This window comes from Giraffa tippelskirchi, chromosome 13 (genome assembly GCF_054371585.1).
Source record: "Giraffa tippelskirchi isolate mGirTip1 chromosome 13, T2T-mGirTip1v1.2.pri, whole genome shotgun sequence".
Lineage (NCBI taxonomy): Eukaryota > Metazoa > Chordata > Mammalia > Artiodactyla > Giraffidae > Giraffa > Giraffa tippelskirchi.
Genome location: NC_137287.1, coordinates 27,905,697 through 27,926,905, shown reverse-complemented (window position 1 = coordinate 27,926,905; position 21,209 = coordinate 27,905,697). Strand labels below are relative to the sequence as shown.

The 21,209-nt window shown below is 42.9% G+C and overlaps 2 protein-coding genes and 1 long non-coding RNA gene across 18 annotated transcripts in view; 1 reads left to right on the top strand and 2 right to left on the bottom strand.

The window, feature by feature from the left end:
- PARN (poly(A)-specific ribonuclease) overlaps positions 1-6,076 on the bottom strand; it is a 177,438-nt gene extending 171,362 nt beyond the window's left edge. For 7 of the 15 annotated variants that reach the window (XR_014072950.1, XR_014072949.1, XM_081556341.1 and 4 more), the window contains exons 1-5: positions 5,918-6,076; positions 5,509-5,586; positions 2,373-2,452; positions 1,825-1,892; positions 1,658-1,739 (exon numbers count right to left, since the gene is read on the bottom strand). Coding sequence is in view for 13 of the 15 variants with exons in the window: in XM_081556341.1 (XP_081412467.1) it covers positions 1,658-1,739; positions 1,825-1,892; positions 2,373-2,452; positions 5,509-5,586; positions 5,918-5,936 (327 nt within the window). In the remaining 2 variants the exon portion in view is untranslated. Of the gene's footprint in view, positions 1-1,657; positions 1,740-1,824; positions 1,893-2,372; positions 2,453-5,508; positions 5,587-5,841 lie in introns of all 15 variants that reach the window. The other 8 variants (XM_081556349.1, XM_081556348.1, XM_081556352.1 and 5 more) reach the window with 4 other exon arrangements.
- A 1,732-nt stretch (positions 6,077-7,808) lies between these two features.
- Positions 7,809-20,088, bottom strand: LOC145532064 (uncharacterized). Its single transcript, XR_014072948.1, has 2 exons — positions 9,815-20,088; positions 7,809-9,260 (listed from the first exon to the last, which is right to left on the bottom strand). It is a non-coding gene; the product is annotated as an uncharacterized LOC145532064 (long non-coding RNA).
- The window catches only part of BFAR (bifunctional apoptosis regulator), a 29,974-nt gene continuing 19,013 nt past the window's right edge, over positions 10,249-21,209 (top strand). For both annotated transcript variants that reach the window (XM_081556338.1, XM_081556337.1), the window contains exon 1: positions 10,249-10,455. The gene's annotated coding sequence lies outside the window, so the exon portion shown is untranslated. The remainder of the gene's footprint in view (positions 10,456-21,209) is intronic.

The window sequence follows — 21,209 nt, the reverse complement described above, 5'->3', positions numbered from 1 at the left end:
AACCTCTTCTCTGCCTTTGTTTTTCCAGAATAGAGAACTGCACCATTTGAGCCCATAGAACTGCACCATTTGAGCCCATTAATCTCTGGCCTATCTTCAAGTCTATGATGTTTTCCTTTTTTTTAAGGAGTGGCTGGCTATTAGAACTGCATGAAGTGTTCCAGGTGTAGTCACAGGATGGTTTTGTATGATGGGTAGGGTTCTTCTGATCTGCCTCCAGTTGATTTCCTAGAATAACTGCGTTTGTGTTGGTCTTTTAGAACATACAGTCACTCCTAAGATGTCTCACTGCCACTGTGAGTATCTGATTAATCCCTGGCTAAAACCATGGAATCCACTTTAAGGAACTGTCCTTTCCTGCCACCACTGGAAAACTAAATAAATAAAATGTCCAAACTGAACCTATCTTTCTTAGGGAAAATCTACAAATACTGTTTAATGAAGTATTCTATACTCAGGTGACTGGTAAATAGCTGTTAAATGAGGATGAGATGGTTGGATGGCATCACCAACTCAATGGACGAGTTTCAGTAAACTCCGGGAGTTGGTGATGGACAGGGAGGCCTCGCGTGCTGCAGTCCATGGGGTTGCAAAGGGTCGGACACGACTGAGCGACTGAACTGATCTGATTGCTAGGTTAAGAAATATCAACTATGGTTTATCTGCTAATTTAAGAAAAATGTCGGTTACAAGAGGAAAATTACCTTCTCTCCAGCTACTGACATACAATGAATGCTCAGTTTCATTTGTTTACATCCTGCCTTATTACAGAGAGAATCTGACATGACTCAGTCACTCAGAAGCCTACTCTCCAGGCTTTCTTAACTGCATTACTACTTAGATGCAGGAAAAAGGACAGATGGGAAGACTCAAAGGAACTAATGTTACTCCAGCGAGAGAAGCTCAGACATAAGGTTGTAAGGAAGAGAAGACCAAAACTCAGGCTTCATCACATATCCATATGATAGACACTAATTCATTCTCCTTATCAGTGGACGTCAATGATCTCCTTATCCATTAATCAGATTATTAAGAGAGCAGAAAGGGGAACCTGACATTCACTGAATGTCCATCAGATCAGCTACAACTCTGAACTGGCTGTTCTAAAGGAGACCCTCCCTGTATCCTTACCTTGGCTCATAACGTCAGCCCTCTCCTCCTCAGTAGGTAACAGTGGTCTTTTTCTACCCGCTCTTTCCTAACTGGTAAGCTTGGGAAAAGAAACTGAGCACATATAGCTTAGCCCCTTCTGGGCTCCCTGGTGGCTCAGACAGTAAAGAATCTGCCTGCAATGCAGGAGACCTGGGATCGATCCCTGGGTCGAGTTCAGGGGTAAGACAATATAAAAATCCCCCAAAGAGCCACAGTACGAAGTCATGGTCTCAAATTCAGCTTTACTTATAATAAAGTTCATGTTCCCATCTCTCTCTGCCTGTCTCTTACATCTTATTCCTTAACTCACTCTCAGGTCAAAGGAAAGATGGGAGTATGATTTATTTATAACCCTAAAACTGAAGGTCAGTGAGGTAAAATGATTTGCCCAAACTGCAAAGTTGGTTACAGAACCAAATTTTAAAGAGAATTCTGATTCCTCATTTCCACACAGCTTCATCAGGGATTCATAACAGAAAAACAAAAACTCAATTATACTACTAACCTGACAAACAAATTTGACATCTGGTGAGGATCTATTGAAGGGTTTCGGGAAAACATAGAAGTTAAAAGACTTTGTTATATACCTGGGGAAAATAAGATAAAAGGAGACTTAGGGTGTTACATTATGCCATGACAAAAGAATTCCCACCACTTGTTAAAACAACCTACTTTGAATCTGTGTAGTCATACTTAAAAGTGCAAAGGCCAAACTGAAACAGCAAAAAATCCATGGAATGCTGGAAAAGGGAAATAAAATACCTGTCAAAACAGTGCTGTATAGTCGACATGAGCAACAGTATTCGCAATCAGGTAGGTTTTCTGATTACTCTACTTGACTTTGGCAGAATACTTCTGATCCAAACAGATTACAGATTATCTATCAGAAGCATTATTAATTTATATACATTTCTTAATATTTTTCCCAACTAAGCACTTATGCACCATCCAGAGCATCATAGTAAACTTATTTCCAAATGATTAAAATAACTACATCATATTTCCTGTAAATCAAATTAACAATGAAAATACTAAACCTTCCCCAAAATGTTTTCCAGCAAACAATTATTTTTGCTGTTGTTTTAAATACCACTAAATATCATTTCATAGCTGGGGTTGAGAAGTTAATAAGCAAGTTTGATGATTTTACTCCTCTATAATTTAACATATGCAAGACCAACATGGGAAAAAAAATAAGATTTTCTAGCACACCCACTTACCTTTTTAAGCTTCTGATACCTTTCTTCTGGAGTGTCAAAACCATTTGTTAATGCGGTGACTGAAGGTCCATCGCTGATTCCTAGATTTTAAGAAAAAAAAGTTTTAACCTATTAGTAAAGGCTAATGGAAAATGTCAGTCAACTATTCAATGGCTCTATAATTTTGTATTTTAATGAATTAAAACTAACTGGAAGTGCTCTTTATTTCACTTTTTCAAAATTAGCATGAATTTCACAGGCTAACAAGCCAAACCCTGTAATAAAGAATTCAGAGATACGAATGTTTCAATTTGAGAATGGACAGTTTCAGTATATAAAACAGATTTCAAATAAAGAAAACCCTATAGATATCTCACCAAAAGATTATTAGAACTAATAAATGAATTCAGTAGAGTTGCTGGATACAAAATTAATATTCAGAAATCCATTGTAAATTTCTATACACTAATAACAAACTATCAAAAAGAGAAATTATAAAAACCATTCCACTGACAATTGCATCAAAAAGAATAAAATACCTAGGAATATATTTAACCAAGGTGAAAGACCTGTCCTCTGAGAACTATAAGACACTGGCAAAAGAAATTGAAGAAAACATGAATAAACAGAAATGCTCATGAATTGGAAGAATTAATACTGTTAAAATGCCCATATTACCCAAAACAATCTATAGATTCAATGCAATCTCTATCAAAATACCTATGGCATTTTTCACAGAACTAAACAAATAATCCTAAAATTTGTATAGAACCACAAAAGACCCCCAAAAACCACAGCAATCTTGAGATACCACCTCACATCTGTCAGAATGGCTGTTTTCAAAAACACAAGAAATAACAAGTGTTGGCAAGGATGTGGAGAAAAGGAAACTGCCATGTACTGTTGGTGGGAATGTCAATTTGGTGCAGACACTATAGAAAACAGTATAAAGCTTCCTCAAAATATTAAAAATAGAACTAACATATGATCCAGCAATTCCATTTCTGGAATTTATCAAAAGAAAACAAAAATTATTTTTTCTTCAATAATTCTAACTGAAAAAGATATATGCATCCCTAAGTTACTACAGTATTATTTACAATAGCAAAGACAGAAGCAACTTAAGTGTCCAGGGATAAATGAATGGACAAAGAAGATGCTGTGTGTGTGTATACACACATATATATGCATACATGGGGCTGTGTGTGTGTGTGTGTGTGTGTGTGTGTGTGTATACACACATATATATGCATACATGGGGCTTCCCTGATGGCTGAGATGGTAAAGAATCTGCCTGCAATGTGGGAGACTGGGGTCGAGAAGATCCCCTGGAGAAGGGAATGGCTACCCACTCCAGTATTCTTGCTTAGAGAATTCCATGGATAGAGGAGCCTGACGGGCTACAGTCCATGGGATTGCAAAGAATTGGTGTAAAGAAATATTACTCCATTATAAAAAAGAAAAAAAAAAACCTTGTAATATGGATGGACCTAGAAGGTACTATGCTAAGTGAGTGAAATAAGTCAAAGAAAGGCAAATACTGATGATTTCACTTACTGATGAAATCTTAAAAAAAAAAAAAAAAAAGAAACAGAAAGAGACTTATTGATACAGAGAGTAAACTGATGGTTGCCAGAGTCTGGGAGGGGAGTCGGCGGGGGGAGGGTGGGGGGGAAGTGCCAAATAGGTGAAGGGGTTTAAGAGGTACAAACTTTCACCTATAAAATAAGTAAGTCACAGCACAGAGAATATAGCCAATAATATAGCTGACAATAACTTTGTATGATAACAGATGGTAACTAGACTTAGCGAGGTAATCAAGCCATAATGGAGAAGGCAATGGCACCCCACTCCAGTACTCTTGCCTGGAAAATCCCATGGACGGAGGAGCCTGGCAGGCTTCAGTCCATGGGGTCGCTAAGAGTCGGACACGACTGAGCGACTTCAGTTTCACTTTTCCCTTTCATGCACTAGAGAAGGAAATGGCAACCCACTCCAGTATTCTTGCCTGGAGAATCCCAGGGATGGCGGAGCCTGGTGGGCTGCTGTCTATGGGGTCGCACAGAGTCGGACACGACTGAAGTGACTTAGCAGCAGCAGCAGCAAGCCATAATGTATAAAAATATCAAATCACTATGTTGTACACTTGAAAATTATAATTAGTTTATTATAATTCAGTAATTATAATTATATACAATTATGTATATAACTATATATATATAATTAAGCAATTATAATCCAGTACTGGATTATGCCCAGTAAAAACAAAGATTATGTCCAGCATGGATTCCTTTAGAAAGAGCTGAAGTCTTTGAAACATGTACAACTTGTAGCAAAAATGGCTATCTTTACCAAAAATTGGATATCTTTGATCCAAAAAAAAAAAGAACCTTGCAATTATAACTGTTAGTTATACTAATCTAAGTACTAGACACACATGTACACGCATGCCAAGGCAGGCAATGAACACTTTCATTAATGCCTAAAGGAATACCCTCATTTATTTGCAGAAGTCCAACCCTAAAGTCAATCACAAATCATAAATATTGTATGAGTCCTCTTAGAGGAAATGTCTAAACTAGTCAAATTCAAAGAGACAGAAACAATGATTGCTAGAGGCAGAGGGGAGGGAGGAGCTGGGAATTGCTGTTCGATGTGTAGAGTTTCAGTTCTGGAAGATGAAAAAGTTCTGTGGAGATGGACGGTGAAGATGGTGGCACTCCAGTGTAAATGTCCTACATATCACTTAACTTTAAAACCACTTAAAAATGGTTTAAAAAAGGATACATTTTATATTATGTGTATTTCACCACACACCAAAAAAAGCCTGACCCTAACTCTCAAGCTCTGTCCCACACTTGTCCAGCTGTTTTTAAAGGAGCATCAAAACCGTAGTCTCTTATCTGCAACTCTCAGAGTTCCATCAACCACAAACCCAATCAGGAAACCCACCGCACCTCTTTTGTGCTTTTGAAACGTTTAAGAGGAAACGTGGAGACTCATGCAACCTGACCCAGAAAACTCTAACAGGGAGGAGCGACCAGCAGGTATAAGCCCAGGCCAGGGGTCAGGAGCGCGCGCGGGGGGGCGGGGGGGGGCAGGAGGAGGCTTGGCTATGCACTGCAGGGCCAGCCTCAAGCTTGCAAGCGAGGGATACCTGAAAACTCCCCATCGATGGCGAAGAAGTCGGCCTCCTCTATGGCCTGGTACACTTTGTGAAGATTACTCTTAAAATCTGCGGAGAAACCGAGAAGAGGCTCAGAACCGGTGGCCTGGCTTCCTGCCCAAGGGCTACTAGGGGGATAGGGAAAGGGAGGGGGAGCTCCCAAGGATCCTGGGATGAGAGGACAAGTCCCTAAGGGGTGCACAGACCGTAGGGATATAAGCCCCGAGGAGTGCACGGGCCAGAGACGAACAAGGTCCCAAGAGGCGCAAAAGGGGAGCAAACCCCTGAGGGGGCTGCCTCTGCCCCAGGCCGGGTCAAGTAGACCTGCCGCGGTGCGGGCCTAGCAGGCCGGGTGAGGAAGTGCCGCGAGGACGCGGGGAGGTGTACAGCGGACACGCACTGCTCCTGATTATCTCCATTCTGCGGAGTGGCCAGGCCTCCGGCCCCGCCCGGGCCCGCCTCGACCGTTCCACTCGCGAAGTTCCTCGGCGACAGCGCTGGTAGCCGCGGCAGAGACCGCGGGGGCGACTTCCGGAAACAGCGCGCGCCGGCGCGCGTCACTTGCGCGTGCGTCATGGCGGGGGCGGGGCCAAGGGTGGGTTTTGTTCCTGGGACGCAGCAGGGGCTTGGCTATAAAAGTTCTCCAAGGCGTGGTCTACCTGGAGAGGACGAGACTTGGGCCTTTTGCTTGAGGAGTTTGAGAGACCTGACATCCATCCAATTGATGAGGAAATGTTTCCTAAGTTTCAATTATGTGCCAGACACCCTGAAAGGAGTGGGGATACAATGATGAATAGAAAAGACAAGATCCCCAACCCCATTGGAGCTTAACTTGAGGGAAGAGTGGAAAGTCAGGCAGGATTCAAACTTGCCACTTGGAAATCCGAAGGTCGCTTTGAAGAGAAAGAGGAGAGTGCTGCAATAAGAATAATGGGAAAGAGGGTTATTTGCAGAGGTGAGAGGGAACGCAAAGCTGAGACCTTTAGCTGTTGCACTAGCTACTGGGAATACGATGGTGAGCAAAACAGATGAGGTCTTGCATAATGGAGTTTTATGTTGATTGTTGGTTTGTTGTTGATTCCCAGAGCCTACAACACTGCTGACACGAGCAGATGCTCAATAAACATGGATTGGTCGAAAGAATTCACCTTGGTCTTTCACAAAAGCCATATGAAGTTGGTTAGACAATCGGGCTTCTAAGGCTCAGTCAAGATGTTAGTGGTCAGAGAGAAAGTGTTAGTTACTCAGTCGTGTCCGACTCTTTGCGACCCCATGGACTGTAGCCTGTCAGGCTCCTCTGTCCATGGAATTCTCCAGGCAAGAATATTGGAGTGGGTTGCCATTCCCTTCCCCAGGGGATCTTCCTGACCCAGGGATCAAACCCCGGTCTCCTGCACTGGAGGCAGATTCTTTACCATCTGTTTATTAGGTCTGTAATTATTCAATATTCCTAAGCCTCGATTTTCTCTTCCGCTAAATCAGTTTTAGGATCAGTGTTGATGATATATGTGACTTATAAAGCACTGTAGAAATAAATGTGTCAATAAGATGTGATCAGAGTTCTGACCTGCTGTCCCATTTCCTTGAATTCACCCCTTAGGTTTGGGAGAAATGCTGAGTACAAACCACTTGAGCTTTTTGAAAAGAAAATAACCATTTTCCCCCAAAAGAAAATATTACGTACCCTAAAGAACAAGTAAGAGTGTGACCATATTATCCCCACCAGGTGCCACAAGTCCATTTTCCTCTCCTCATTCAAAGGAAATTTATATATAGTTAACTATGTCTTCTATTCTTAGTATAAGCAGCAGTCTCTGTGTAAATGTGAAAAACAATACAAGTAATCAAACTTAAAATATGAAATATCTCTCTGCCTACTGGTATCAGCTTTGAAAGTCCTAGATAGAAAGTAGTGGCCACATATGGCCGCTTAAATTTTAAGTAATTTAAGTTCAATAATTATCAAAACTTACAGTAAAGCTACATTAATCAAAACAGTGTGGTACTGACATAAATAGACATAGAGACTAATGAAATAGAGTAGACAGCCCACAAATACACCCTTGAATATACATTCAAATGATTTCGATGCCAAGGTCATTCAATGAGGAAAAGATACTCTTTTCAATAAATGGTGTTGAGAAAATTGAATATCCACATTCAAAAAAATGAAGTTAGACCCTTACCTAACACTGTATAAAAGTTAACTCAAAATAAATCAAACACCTAAATGCAAATGCCAAAACTATAAGGGTTTTAGAAGAAAGCATAGGGCAAAATTTCATGACATTGGATTTGGCAATAATTTTTTTTTTTTTGGCTATGACACCAAAAGCGCAAGCAACAAAAGAAAAAAAATCAATGAATTGAATTACATCAAAATTTAAAACTTTTGTGCTTCAAAGGACACTATCAACAAGGTGGAAAGGCAACCTATAAAATGGGAGAAAATATTTGCAAATCATATATCTGATAATGGGTTAATATCCATAACACAAAAAGAACTCCTACAACCCAAAAAACACAAAAGCAAACAATCCAGTATAAAAATGGACATGCGGAGGGGGGGCTTCCCCCTGTGGCTCAGTTATAAAGAATCTGCCTGCCAATGCCAGAAACATGGGTTTGATCCTTGGTCTGGAAAGATTCCACATGCTACAGGGCAACTAAGCCCAGGCACCACAACTATTGAGCCTGTGCTCTATAGCCCAGGAGCCGCAGCTACTGAAGCCTGAGCACCCTAGAGCCTGTGCTCCACAACAAGAGAAGCCACCACAATGAGAAGCCCTAGCATCGCAACTAGAGAGTAGGCTCCACTCTCCACAGCTAGGGAAAAGCAACAAAGACCCAGGACAGCCAAAATAAATAGGTAAATAAAATTATTTTTCAAATGGACAAAGGACTTAAACATTTCTCCAAAGAAGATATAAATGGCCAATAAGCTCATGAAAAAATGCTGAACATCACAAATGCAAGTGAAAACCCAAATGAGCTTTCATTTCACGCCTATTAGGTGAGAAATTGGAACTTTGCCCACTGCTGGTGGGAATGTAAAATGGTACAGCCCTTATGGAAAACATTATGTCCTGTCTTTAAAAATTAAAAATAGAATTATCAAATGTAATACAGCAATTCCACTTCTGGGCATGCACTCAAACTAACTGAAAGTAGAGGTTTGAATAGGTATTTGTACACCCATATTCATAGCAGCATAATTCACAATAGACAAAAAAATGGAAACAACCCAAGTATCCATCATCAGATAAACTGGATAAACAAAACGTCATGTATACATACAATGGAATATTATTCTACCTCTAAATGGAAGGAAATTCTGACACATGTTACAAAGTAGATGAACCTGGAGAACACTATCCGTTCAGTTCAGTCGCTCAGTCGTGTCCGACTCTGTGCGACTCCATGAACCACAGCACACCAGGTCTCCCTGTCCATCACCAACTCCCGGAGTTTACCCAAACCCATGTCCATCGAGTCGGTGATGCCATCAAACCATCTCATCCTCTGTCGTCCCCTTCTCCTCCTGCCCCCAATCCTTCCCAGCATTAGGGTCTTTTCCAATGAGTCAACTCTTCGCATGAGGTGGCCAAAGTATTGGAGTTTCAGCTTCAACATTAGTCCTTCCAATGAACACCCAGGACTGATCTCCTTTAGGATGGACTGGTTGGATCTTCTTGCAGTCCAAGGGACTCTCAAGAGTCTTCTCCAACACCACAGTTCAAAAGCTATAGTAGATGAAATAAGCCAGTCACAACAAGACAAACACTGTATGATTCCATTTACATGTGGTATCTAGATGGTAGTTATCAGAGGCTGGGGAAGGACCTATTGGGAATTGTTGAATGAACATGAACTTCCAGTTTGGGAAGATGATAAAGTCCTAGAGATGGACGTTAGTCATGCTTGCACAATAATGTGGATACACTTAGTGCCAGTGAATTGCACACTTGAAAATAGTTAAAATGGTAAATTTTGTCATGTATCTTTCTCTGTAATGTTAAAAATATGCTGCTGCCTATTGCCAGACTATCCTCCAAAAAATGAGTTCATACACTCCTGGCGCTAGTACAGAACATCAGTCTTTTTACTCTCTGCACATTTGATTACTAGGGGAAAAAAAGATCAGTTTTATCAATCTCCAGACCAGTGACTTAAAGCAGATAATCAGAATTAATTCTTAACTGTGGCTCAGACAGTGAAGAACCCGCCTGCAATGCGAGAGACCCGGGTTCGATCCCTGGGTTGGGAGGATCCCCTAGCGGAGGGCATGGCAACCCACCCAAGTATTTCCGCCTGGAGATTCCGCATGGACAGAGGTGCCTGGCGAGTTACAGTCCGCGGGGTCGCAAAGAGTCGGACACGACTGAGTGACTAAGCACAGCACAGCACAGCTTGACGAACCAAGACTCTGGGTGAGAAAAAAACGTGGTGATAAGAAAGATATTTTAATAATCCGATTCTTAATACTGCAAATGGAAATATAGCGATGGTCCTCTAATTTCTGCATACAATGTAAGCGCCAAAAAAAAATCGTGGCGAGTACAGTACGGTCTTGTAATATTATTTTAATTTCCGGGCAAAGCTGTTTCCTGCAATTAACAAAAACCCCGCGGGAGCACCTTCAGGGTGTAACCCGGCCCTCAAGGTCTGTCCTCCCAAGAGGAAGGGGCGGGGCTGGCGGTAGTACGCCTGCGCGGACCCCCCAGCGCGGGAGTGGCCGCTCTGGGCAGCGGGGAGGGCGCTGGGTTCAGGTGGTTGGGGAACGACTGCGGCCTCTCCTCTATGGTCGCGGGCCGGCGGGGTACCCTCCCCCGCAGTCAGTCCAAGGTTATTTCCAGAAGTGGAACTGCTACCTCTTCCTCTGTGTCCGCGAAGGGCCCCAGGCAGGGGTCGACGGCCAGGTTGGCCATGAGCGCGGAGGTAAGAAGCGGCTTGGCGGAGGCTAGCCAGGGTGCGGCCGGGCTCGATCTAGGGTGTGGACGGCGACGGTGGGGGACGGGCTCGGAGGAGGTGGCTGGATCTCCCCTCCCAGGCCTGGGTTCTGTGCAGCCACAGCCCTGGCTTTGGGGCGCGGACCCCCGCTTGGCCAGCTTCTCCATCCTTCCTGGGAGCTCCACCTTGGCAAGCTGGTTCCTGGACCTCAGCTGTGTTCCCTCCTGGGTCACAGTCTGAGCCTGTAGTTTCTGGATTTCCGCTCCCCCAGGGCGAGACGGAGAGGACGTGGCTGCCTCACACCTTGGAGGGAGATGACCGGGCCCCCGCCCCCGGTAGCGCGGGTCGAGGCCTGCGACAGCACGTGCAGAATTGACCGGGCTCCTGATAGACGGCAGGCTGGGCTTCAGATCTGACTAGCCGGGTGCGTTCTGGCCCCAGGGCTGAACGAATGATCCCGTTTTAAAAGAGGATAAAGGGACTCGCAGAAAGGAAAAGTGAAACCCAGAGTCACACTCCCAGCTCTTGTGATTCTGACCTCATGGCTCAGAAATCTGGACTTATGCAAAAGACAGTTCTCTTAAAAAAAAAAAAAAAAGCGCAAAAGAGAATCAGGCCGTGTCTGATAAGGGATCTTTGGCGGGGCAGAAGGCCGCCCTCCAACTTTGGTAGGGAGAAGAAGCAGCCAGGTGCCGTCTTGCCCTCCACAGTCCTCGCTGGGTCCTCCCCACCGAAGCCCATTGGCCAGTCCCTTGTAGATGGTCTTGATGACACGCTCTGAAACGCCAATGGGAAAGAGTTTTACTACCTTCCTCTCCTGGAGCACATCCCAGAGTTGACACGCAAGAGTCCACGTGTGGGTTGGGTTGGGTTTGGTTTGTTCTTGTCACAGCTGTCTTATAAACAAGCCCGCCTAGGGATATACAAACCCATGTGCTCTGTGTTTCCCTGTAGATCTCTATAAACTTGATGGAAAAATTGTGCTGCTCCCAGGCAGTTTGGTTTTTTTTTTAAGTTCGGTATTTGGCACCGGTACTACCTACCTAGCTGGCACTAAATAAACACCACTATTAATAATTCTGCTAATGCCAATCAATCATACAGCAGACTTTCTGACTATCTGTAGATAGAAATCAATCATTTAAGCCTCCTTCAAAGGAACTGTTGTTATCCTGAACTTATAAATGGGAAATAGAGGCTCAGAGGAGATAGATGGACTGTGTCACTCTTAAAATGGTACTATTTCAAGTATACTAACGTCTCCAGGGAAATCATAGTCTAGGAGATGAGAAAACATGCAGAAATCAAAGTTACATTAGTGCACAGAGGCAGGAGGGATTAATTTGAGCTATGAGAAAGGTTAGTCATTAAAGATTTTCAAGTGATGGTTGATTTGGGTCTTGTCAGGTGGACACTTTTGACCCAGAGATGGTGTGGAGCTGTGTTACAGATAGAACAATGTGGGGGAAGGGCAGGAATTAACAGGTGGGACTAGAGTATAACCTATGAGTAGATGAGTAGCAGGAGGTGATCAGGATAATAGTAAAAACTAACACTTAACTTTGCACTTGCTGTGTGCCAGGCACTATTCTGAGTGCTGTGCGTGCATTAATTCATTTAATCCTGTCAACAACCCTATTGGGCAGGTACTATCCATATCCCCATTTTACAGATTAAGAAACTGAGGCACAGACAGGTTAAGTAACTTGCCTGAGGTCACATAAGTAATAATTGGAGTCATTGGGATTTGAATGCAGTCATTCTGGCCCCAGAGTTCGTGCTCTTAGCGAAAAAATTCTGTTGATTGCAGCTGGGCCATAAAAATTCTTAAATGACCATGGGTTTTATACTCTCACAGTTGGGAAAGTTTTGAGTAAAGGAAGGACTTGATCCAGGATTTTGCTCCAGGAGGATGATTGGGACTGTGGAGAGAGGAGGGATTGGAGAGGAAAGGAAATGAAATTGGCAATGTTATTTAAACTTGATTTTGTTACTGTCTTGCCTGACTTTGTGTGAAACATATACTTAGGATTGTAAGTGTTTATTTGTATGTAACAACTCTCAGTTCCTAAACTTCCATGTAAGATCTGTGACAACCTAGAGGGGCGGGGTAGAGTCAGAAGTGGGAGGGAGGTTTAAGAAGGAGGGAACATATGTATATCTGTGGTTGATTAATGTTGATGTATGGCAGAAACCAACACAACATTGTAAAGCAATTATCCTTCAATTAAAAATAATTTTTTTTTGGTAAAGAATATTCTAAGGGGCTTCTTTAAAAGGAGCATTCCTGGGCCTCTCTGCCAGATATCTTTGTTTGAGTTCACCAAACTTCTCGGGTGATTCCGACAGAGGTTCTAAGAAATTTCTATGAGAGAAATCAAAGGTTTGTGGGTTCTATTTTCAGCTCCAAATACCTAGAACTCAGCTTTGTGCCAATCACTCTCAGGTACAATGATAGAGTTCTCTGGCTTGCTTCCTGACCTTCCTGAGCTCAGGATTTGGTTGGAGGGGCACAGGTTGCTCACCCAGCAGTGTGCAAAACCTGAAAAGGATTCATGAGTTTAGAAATGTGTGAGTCATAACGGGATAGTTTAAAAACCAGTGGCTATGGAATCAGTCAGTGGTGACCACCAATAGTTTTTGATCACTTTCTAAATTATTGGACACCTCCAGTGTTTCATACAAGATAAGTTATTTGCATATCCTCCACAGACCCTTTGCTGTGTGCTCTTGCACAACAGCACTCCTGCGCAGTAAACCACAGAGCCTCTGAGTATAGGCAGCAAGTCAATGTCCAGTTACATAGAATCATTGGGACATTATATGTGTCCCATATCTTTTTAATTCCCCCCCATGGATTTTCAGACAGTTGTACCCTGTCAGTTAGGTATTTCTTTGGGAGAATATATAAGGTTGGGGTGATAGATATCTTGTGATAATTATTTCCTAGCATTTGTTTTCTATCAGTTATGCCAACAGACCTAACCCATGAACTGGCTGGCTACCTTTGCCCTAGTGATTCCTGACTCTGTTGAGAAAGAAAATCTGTCTCTTTGGAGCTAGAAAAACACAGAGTTTTATACAGTAAGAGCCTGGAAGTGCTTCTCTTATGTTAATGAAAGTCAGTTTCCACCACCTGCAAGAAGTATTTACCAAATTCTCTTTTTATTGCCACTTCTGATCTTTGCTTTGCTTACATTTGGACTCGTTTCTCTGTATCTCTTAATCACTAGAAATGGGAGGTCTCTCTTTGTACATTTGATAATTTCTATAGTGTTCTGCTAGTGTCTGGAGTGGTGTCGCCAGGGGTGGACTTGGGGTGCCAGAAATGAGGTACAGCCAAACACCATTACCCCTACTTCTCTTATTAATATTTCTGCTTGTTTATCTCCTAGGTGGAAAAGCATGCTCAGCCTAACAGCCACAAGCTGCAGTTCTTATTCCGAAATGCAGTGATGTCAGCTTCTAGTTTGAATTTCTCAGCTTTCCAGTGGTGCCTGTGTGATGATGTGGCCTAGACTGACGTAGTGTTACAAGGATAGGCTTTACATGAGACCATGATTTAAAACCTGACTCGGAATTCCCTGGCTTCCACCACAGGGGGCATGGGTTTGACCCCTGGTCGGGGAACTAGGATCCCACATGCTCCACCATGCAGCCAAAAAAAAATAAAAAGGAAGAAAGAAAAGAAATTTGTGTTGTTTGAAAAAACAACACAAAAAACCTGACTCTGTCCTATACCAATTAAGTCTCCGTTTTCTCATCAGTAAAATGGAGATGATAGTAATAATTATCCCATGAGATTATTACACCTCTCACATTATATAAGGGCTCAGTCAATATTAGCAGTTGTCATTATTCTCTGTTGTTGGGCAGTATGTCATGGGAAGAAATAACCTAACTAGAGACCGATCTAAAGCCAAAATCTTTGTATTCTTGCAGCCAACATCTCTGCTAAGAAATAGTTGAGATCTGATTTTTCAGGCTGGAATCACAATACATTAGCTCTTCAAAAACTTATTCCTAAAACATTCGGTATATATTGCAGTCACAGTCCATGCTTTGTTGAGTGAAGAAGCAGAACCATAATTTCACTGAACTAAGCAGCTTGATCATTTCACTTTCTGAAGAATTAACAGTCATCACATAGTGAGGTCTTTAGAAGCTAAGGTATAAAAATCCTTAAACTGAAAATTAATGTATTCTTCTTCAATAAACTCAATAAAAATCATATTAATTTTATTAAATGTTAGTTGAGGGACTGAAGAATGAAACAGGCTATAGCAGGGCCCCTGCCTCCTCCTAGAGAGTGGGCCTCTGGATAAAGCCATAGATAAGCACTTGACAGGGACGGAATAGCCAAATTCTTTCTAGGGTCTTTAGTTACATAGAATCGTTGGGACATTATATGTGTCCCAGATCTTTTTTTTTCCCCCATGGATTTTCAGACAGTTGTACTTGTCAGGTATTTCTTTGGGAGAACATACATAGCTTTGGGGTGATAGATATCTTGTGATAATTATTTCCTAGCAATTGTTTCCTATCAGTTGTGCCAACAGACCTAACCCATGAACATTTTAGAAAATGTCAGCTGTGCAGTTTGTTCATGTCCTTATATTTATGTCAAATTTCACATATTAATGCTTTCTAAGATTTTATGCCATTTCTTGACATGGCAGCTTTACAGATGGTGTGCTACTCAGGAAGTCATGTCTCTCCAGGTGTTAAAAAGTTACAGGGTAGAGAATTCCCGGGCATTCCATTGGTTACAACTGTGTGCTTCCACTGCAGAGGGCACGGGTTCAATCCCCCATTGGGGAACTGAAATCCCACATGCCGTGAGATGCAGCCAAAAACATAATATAAAATTTAAAAAACATCCATGTCTCTTGCAATAAAAGCACGTGTGGCCATTTTAATAAATAAAAGTTACATGGTAGAGTAAGTTGTTTGTTATATGGCATGGGCAGGAAAGCCACCACCTTGGCAATTCTTCACTTGTATGGATTGACAAATGCCTGGAACGTGATGTGGAAGAAGGGACCATGAGTGCTTCCTGTGTGCTGTCCTCTCAATTCTGGGGCCAGTCCTGTCAGATCAGCAGCAGTAACCCCATTGCTTATGTCTGGTGATGTGAGCCTTGCGGAGGATGAGTAATATGCCTGTGATCTCATGGCTGGTAATGAAGCCGGGAATCAGAATCTGTCTTCTGATTTTAAAACTGAGGTGTATTACTCTGTCACTCAGAACCAGGAATAGGTAAGACCTCCAGAAAATTAAGTGTTTTAAAGGCCTCTAATGAAATATTTGATAAATAGGTGCTAGGTCTGTGAGGATATGATCAGAATAAAGCCAGCTTAGGATCTTTAAACTTGACCCCTGCCCTCATCCACAGCCATTCACACACAGAATCTGCTGTGCCTCTGAGTGTAAAGCAGAATCGAAGGGGTAATATAGAAAAATGTGAGGAACATCTCTTAAGTAACCACCTTCCTGTCAATAAATAACCACCTGACAACAGACAAAGAGAAAAACTATAAGCCCATAAACCTCCAGAAGCTTTCTAGCCTAAGGCCAGTCAACCTAGAAATGTCACACACTCATGGTAGACCCAGAAGGCAGCACCTTACGGAACAAGTTATGAAAACACAAATATCCACTGGAATCTGGCAGCTAATGGAGGCGAGGAAACCAGCTGGGTGAAGACTGCAGCTCCCTCTGAAGCAGGCAGCTGCCCGGATACACAGCTTCAGCGGATTCTTAACACACGAAAGGAGCGCCCAGGGTTGCCAGATCTTCTGAATTTTCAGAAGCAGCCAGGAATCTGGATTTGTCTGTGAAATCAGGTTAATTGCTGGCATCAAATTCAATAGAAAGGAGGGGAGGAGGAGGAGAAAGAGAAAGACCTTGTGCAAATTGCCAGTCTGAAGACCAGGTGTTGAGACTTGGTGGTCCAGTGGTTAAGACGCTGCACTTCCAGTACAGATTCGATCCCTGGCCATCCCACATGCTACGTGGCCGGAATAAAAAAAAAAAGACCAGATGGTGCCACTGTTGAAACTACCAGGTCGAGGAGGATGGCTGCTCTTGACAGTAATGCTGTGTCACTGTGGAGAGCTCACCTGGGTTCATTACAGCCACCTAGGAAGCTGTGGGGAGCAGCAGGGGTTACATTAATAAAGCCCTTATCTCACAGGATAATCAGTGGCTCTTAGCCTTATCTGGATCTTGGTCCGCTATGCATGCTAAGTCGATGCAGTCATATCTGACTCTTTGCTACCCCATGGACTGTAGCCCTCCAGGCTTCTCTGTCCATTGGATTCTCCAGACAGAACACTGGAGTGGGTTGCCATTTCCTTCTTCAGGGGATCTTCCCGACCTAAGGATGGAACCCATGTCTCCTGCATCTCCTGCACTGTGCTACCTGAGAAACCCCAGGAGAGTAAATAAAAACCTAGATTTCCTTCAGGAAAAGGCTCGTGTAGACAAACGCAAACTTGGCACGTGATTTCAGTGTGCCCTGACCCCTTGAAGCACCGATACAGACATCAGTTGAAGAGCCAACTTCAACTGTCAGAAACCGCAGCTCTTCAGAGTAACTCAGTGCAAAGGTCTTCAATTCTGTGGTGTCCAGGCCATTGTTTTTAACTTGTCTCTGTTTGCAGTTTTGCAGGCTTTTCCGACTCAGGCATTTTTCCCATTAGTTTTGAGCAAGGTAATCAACACTGGTCTTGTCATGCAATGATTAAGCACAAACCAAAGTGTCTCCGTGTGGACAGGTCACCAGGAGTGGGGCTGGAATGCTTCTCGCCCCAGTCCTAACCACATCCCCCCAGACTTCTCTGAGACCGTGACAGAGGAAGAGCAGCAGGCTGTGGGTGTGTTCTAGCACATGCTTCCCTGTGAAGGAACTCAGCCAGCGAAGGTTCTCTCAGTTCCAGCCCATTGCTCTGTGTGCTGAGTTTGTAGAGAATCATTATAAACATCCTCAAACAGGCCTTTGCAGTGCAAGAGGGTGTGTTTTTCCAAGTCAAAAGCCCACAGCTTGGAACTTTAGTATCTGAGCTAGATTTTTATCACCTAGGAGGCACTTTCCTCCTTTTGCTTTCCTGTTGCTTTCTTTAATGGAAAAAACCAAATACTTACACAAAAATAGCAGAAAAGATCAGTTGAATTCAGTTAAATTGTGCACCCTTTCTCTGTTAACTTCCAGTTTTTCAATTTAGAGTAAAATGAAATGAGCAGAATTCCTAAGAAGTAATCCAAGTCCGTGCAGTTTCTAGTTTGTCGAAGACAATTAAAAAACAGAGTTAGTGGCCACCTCAGCTTTTCCAAACATGACTTTTAAAATACACTTTTGATACCTTATTTTCTCTCATGAGAAATAGCTTTCAGATCTGACAAACTAAGAATTATTGGTGTATTCTAGTTTTAAAAGGTTGTGAGAAATTTATTTCCATATATGTTGCCATTTCAAATGACTTCGAGATCCATACACTTGGCCTCTCCCTTATCTCACAACTACAGTTTCATATCTCCACATGCTCACTAGGCAGCTCTTGGAAACTGTGTCATCACCTCAAACTCAACTTTTCTGAAATTCGGCTTACCTTCTCTTCAAGCTGGGCCCCGTTAGTTTACAGGGACTCATTTTTTAAAAAAAATATTTATTCAGTTGTGCCAGAGCTTTAGTTGCAGCATGCAGGCTCTTAGTTGGAGCATGTGGGATCTAATTCCCTGACCAGGAATCAGGAGTGCAGAGTGTTAACCACAGGACCATGAGGAAAGTCCCTGCTGTGACCATTTCTATGAGCAGAACCGTCTACTTCCCCAGTTCTAGAACCTAGACAACCTCTTTGATCATTCTTCTCTCTAGTCACCAAAGCTCAGAAATGACTTTTGTAATATCTCTTGCATAGATTGATCTCCTTCTTTGCATTTTCATGTTTGTCACCATAGTCACAGAAGTAACAGCACCTCCCTTCCACCTTGTCCCAACCCAGCCCACCTTCCTGATGAGATTTATCACCCTCAAGCACTGGAATGAGTGGCCTATCCCTTCTCCAGCAGATCTTCCTGACCCAGGAATCAAACCGGAGTCTCCTGCATTGCAGGTGGATTCTTTACCAGCTGAACTACCAGGGAAGCCCACTCCTCAAGCACAGCTTTACTGATTTCATTTGCCTCCAAAACCTTTATGTGCCCTCATCTGCCCACCTGTCATGAACCAGGCATGGAACACAGGACTCTGTATCAGACTTGTATCTCTAGGTGTATCACTCACTGCTCCCCAGGAAGCACCAAGAACAGCACCCAGATCAGGCCCGTCTCTTCTCACCCCCGTGCAGCCCTCACCAGAAGCCTCTGTATCCTGCCTCCAACAGTGAATGTAGATGTGCTGGTGAATGCACTTCAAGTGCCCACCAGTGTCCAGCTCCTTGATGATGCTCAGTAGCTAAAAATGGTCCAGTGATTATTTCCTAGGATAACTCCGTCCACGTGGTAGTTGTTTAATCAGTACTGGACAAATAAAGGAATCGCGTTATCAAAATGATGATTCCTTTCTCTGAAAGCCTGTATAAATGAGCTCTCTCACGTCCTTAGTAATTTGAAGAGACTGCCCAGAGGAAAGTAGAAAATGTTTAAATGTTTCTTAAACATACAGATAAGACTTCACTGTCCAGTGGTTAAGAATCTGCCTGCCAATGCAGGGGACACCGGTTCGATCTTTGGTTTGGGAAGATTCCACATGCCACAGGGCAGCTTGAGACTATGAGCCTCAACTACTGAAGCCTGCAATACCCTCAAGCCTGAGCTTGGCAACAAGAGAAGCCACCACGGAGAAGCTTGCACCCCACATGAGGAAGCCCTCTCTTGCCACAGCTAAGGGAAGCCCAAACACAGCAATGCAGACCCAGTGCAGCCCAAAATGAAATTCAGTTAATTTTTTAAAACTTTTTAAAAACATACAAATAATCAGCAAATGTGGTTTATTTTTATGATTTTCTCTGTATTCTGACAGTTATAACATCATTCTCATTAAAGAACAGCTTGGTAAATGCAGAAAACCAAAAGCAAAAAAATCACAATCCTCTCCCACCCAACAAACCAACTATTAACGTTGTTGTTCCATCACCAAGTCATGTCCAATTCTTCTCGACCCCATGGACTGCAGCACTCCAGGCTTCCCTGTCCCTCACCATCTCGTGGAGTTTGCCCACGTTCATGTCCATTAAATCAGTGATGCCATCCAACCATCTCATCCTCTGTCACCCCCTTCTCCTCTTGCCCTCAATCTTTCCCAGCATCAGGGTCTTTTCCAATGAGTCGGCTTTTCGCATCAGGTGGCCAAAGTATTGGAGCTTCAGCTCCAGCATCAGTTCTTCCAAAGGGTATTCACAGTTAATTTCCTTTAGGATTGACTGGTTTGATCTCCTTGCTGTCCAGAGGACTCTCAAGAGTCTTCTTCAACACCACAGTTCAAAAGCATCAATTCTTCAGCTCAGTGCCTTCTTTATGGTCCAGCTCTCACACCCGTATATGACTACTGGAAAGACCATAGCCTACTAACATTAGGTTCGTGCAAATGTAATTGCGCTTTAATTAAAGTTGTGAATTTTAAATCATTATAACTAGGCTCAAACACATCATTATTAATCAAAATAGGGACCATTACAATCAACACCACTTTTGCCAACGAGCAATAACATGTTTATTCCTGTAGTATAAAAATCTGTGCTTCAGGATTTGACAAACTCTTCAAAAGCATTTTCTGCCTCCTGCTGGTTTGTGGAAGCATTGTCCCTGCAAAAAGTTGTTGAGATGCTCGAAGAAGTGGTAATCAGTTGGCAAGAGCTCAGGTGAATGTGGTCAATGAGACAAAAGTTCGTAGCACAATTTGTTCAACTTTTGAAGCATTGGTTGCTGGGCGTTGTCATGGAGAAGAACTGGGTCCTTTCTGTTGACCAATGCTGACTGTAGGCATTGCAGTTTTCAGTGCATCTCATTGATGCTGAGCATACTTCTCTGATGCAATTGTTTCTTAGGGATTCAGAAAACTGTAGTGGATCAGAGGGGCAGCAGACCACCAAACAGTGGCCATGATTTGTATTCTTGTGTTTATAAATTTTCTTGTTTAAAATTGTGTTATCGTGCTTAATTTAAAATTTGTGCCCTGTAAAAAGTGATACAATTCCCTGAAAATCAGAGAAATTGTTACCGTTTATGGTCTACTTACCGTATGCCAGGCACTTCAATTGTATTCTCTTTTCTAACTCTCAAAACCTCCCAATGAGGTAAATACTATTGTTTATTGTTGTTGTTTAGTTGCTAAGTTGGAGAAGGCAATGGCACCCCACTCCAGTACTCTTGCCTAGAAAATCCCATGGACAGAGGAGCCTGGTAGGCTGCAGTCCATGGGATTGCTAAGAGTTGGACATGACTGAGCAACTTCACTTTCACTTTTCACTTTCACACATTGGAGAAGGAAATGGCAACCCACTCCAGTGTTCTTGCCTGGAGAATCCTAGGGACGGGGGAGCCTGGTGGGCTGCCGTCTATGGGGTCGCACAGAGTCGGACACAACTGAAGCGACTTAGCAGTAGTAGCAGTTGCTAAGTCGTGTCTGACTCTGTGATCCCATGGATTTTAGCCCACCAGACTCCTCTGTCCATGGAATTCCCCAGGCAAGAATCCTGGAGTGAGTTGCCATTTCCTTCTCTAGGGGATCTTCCTGACCCAAG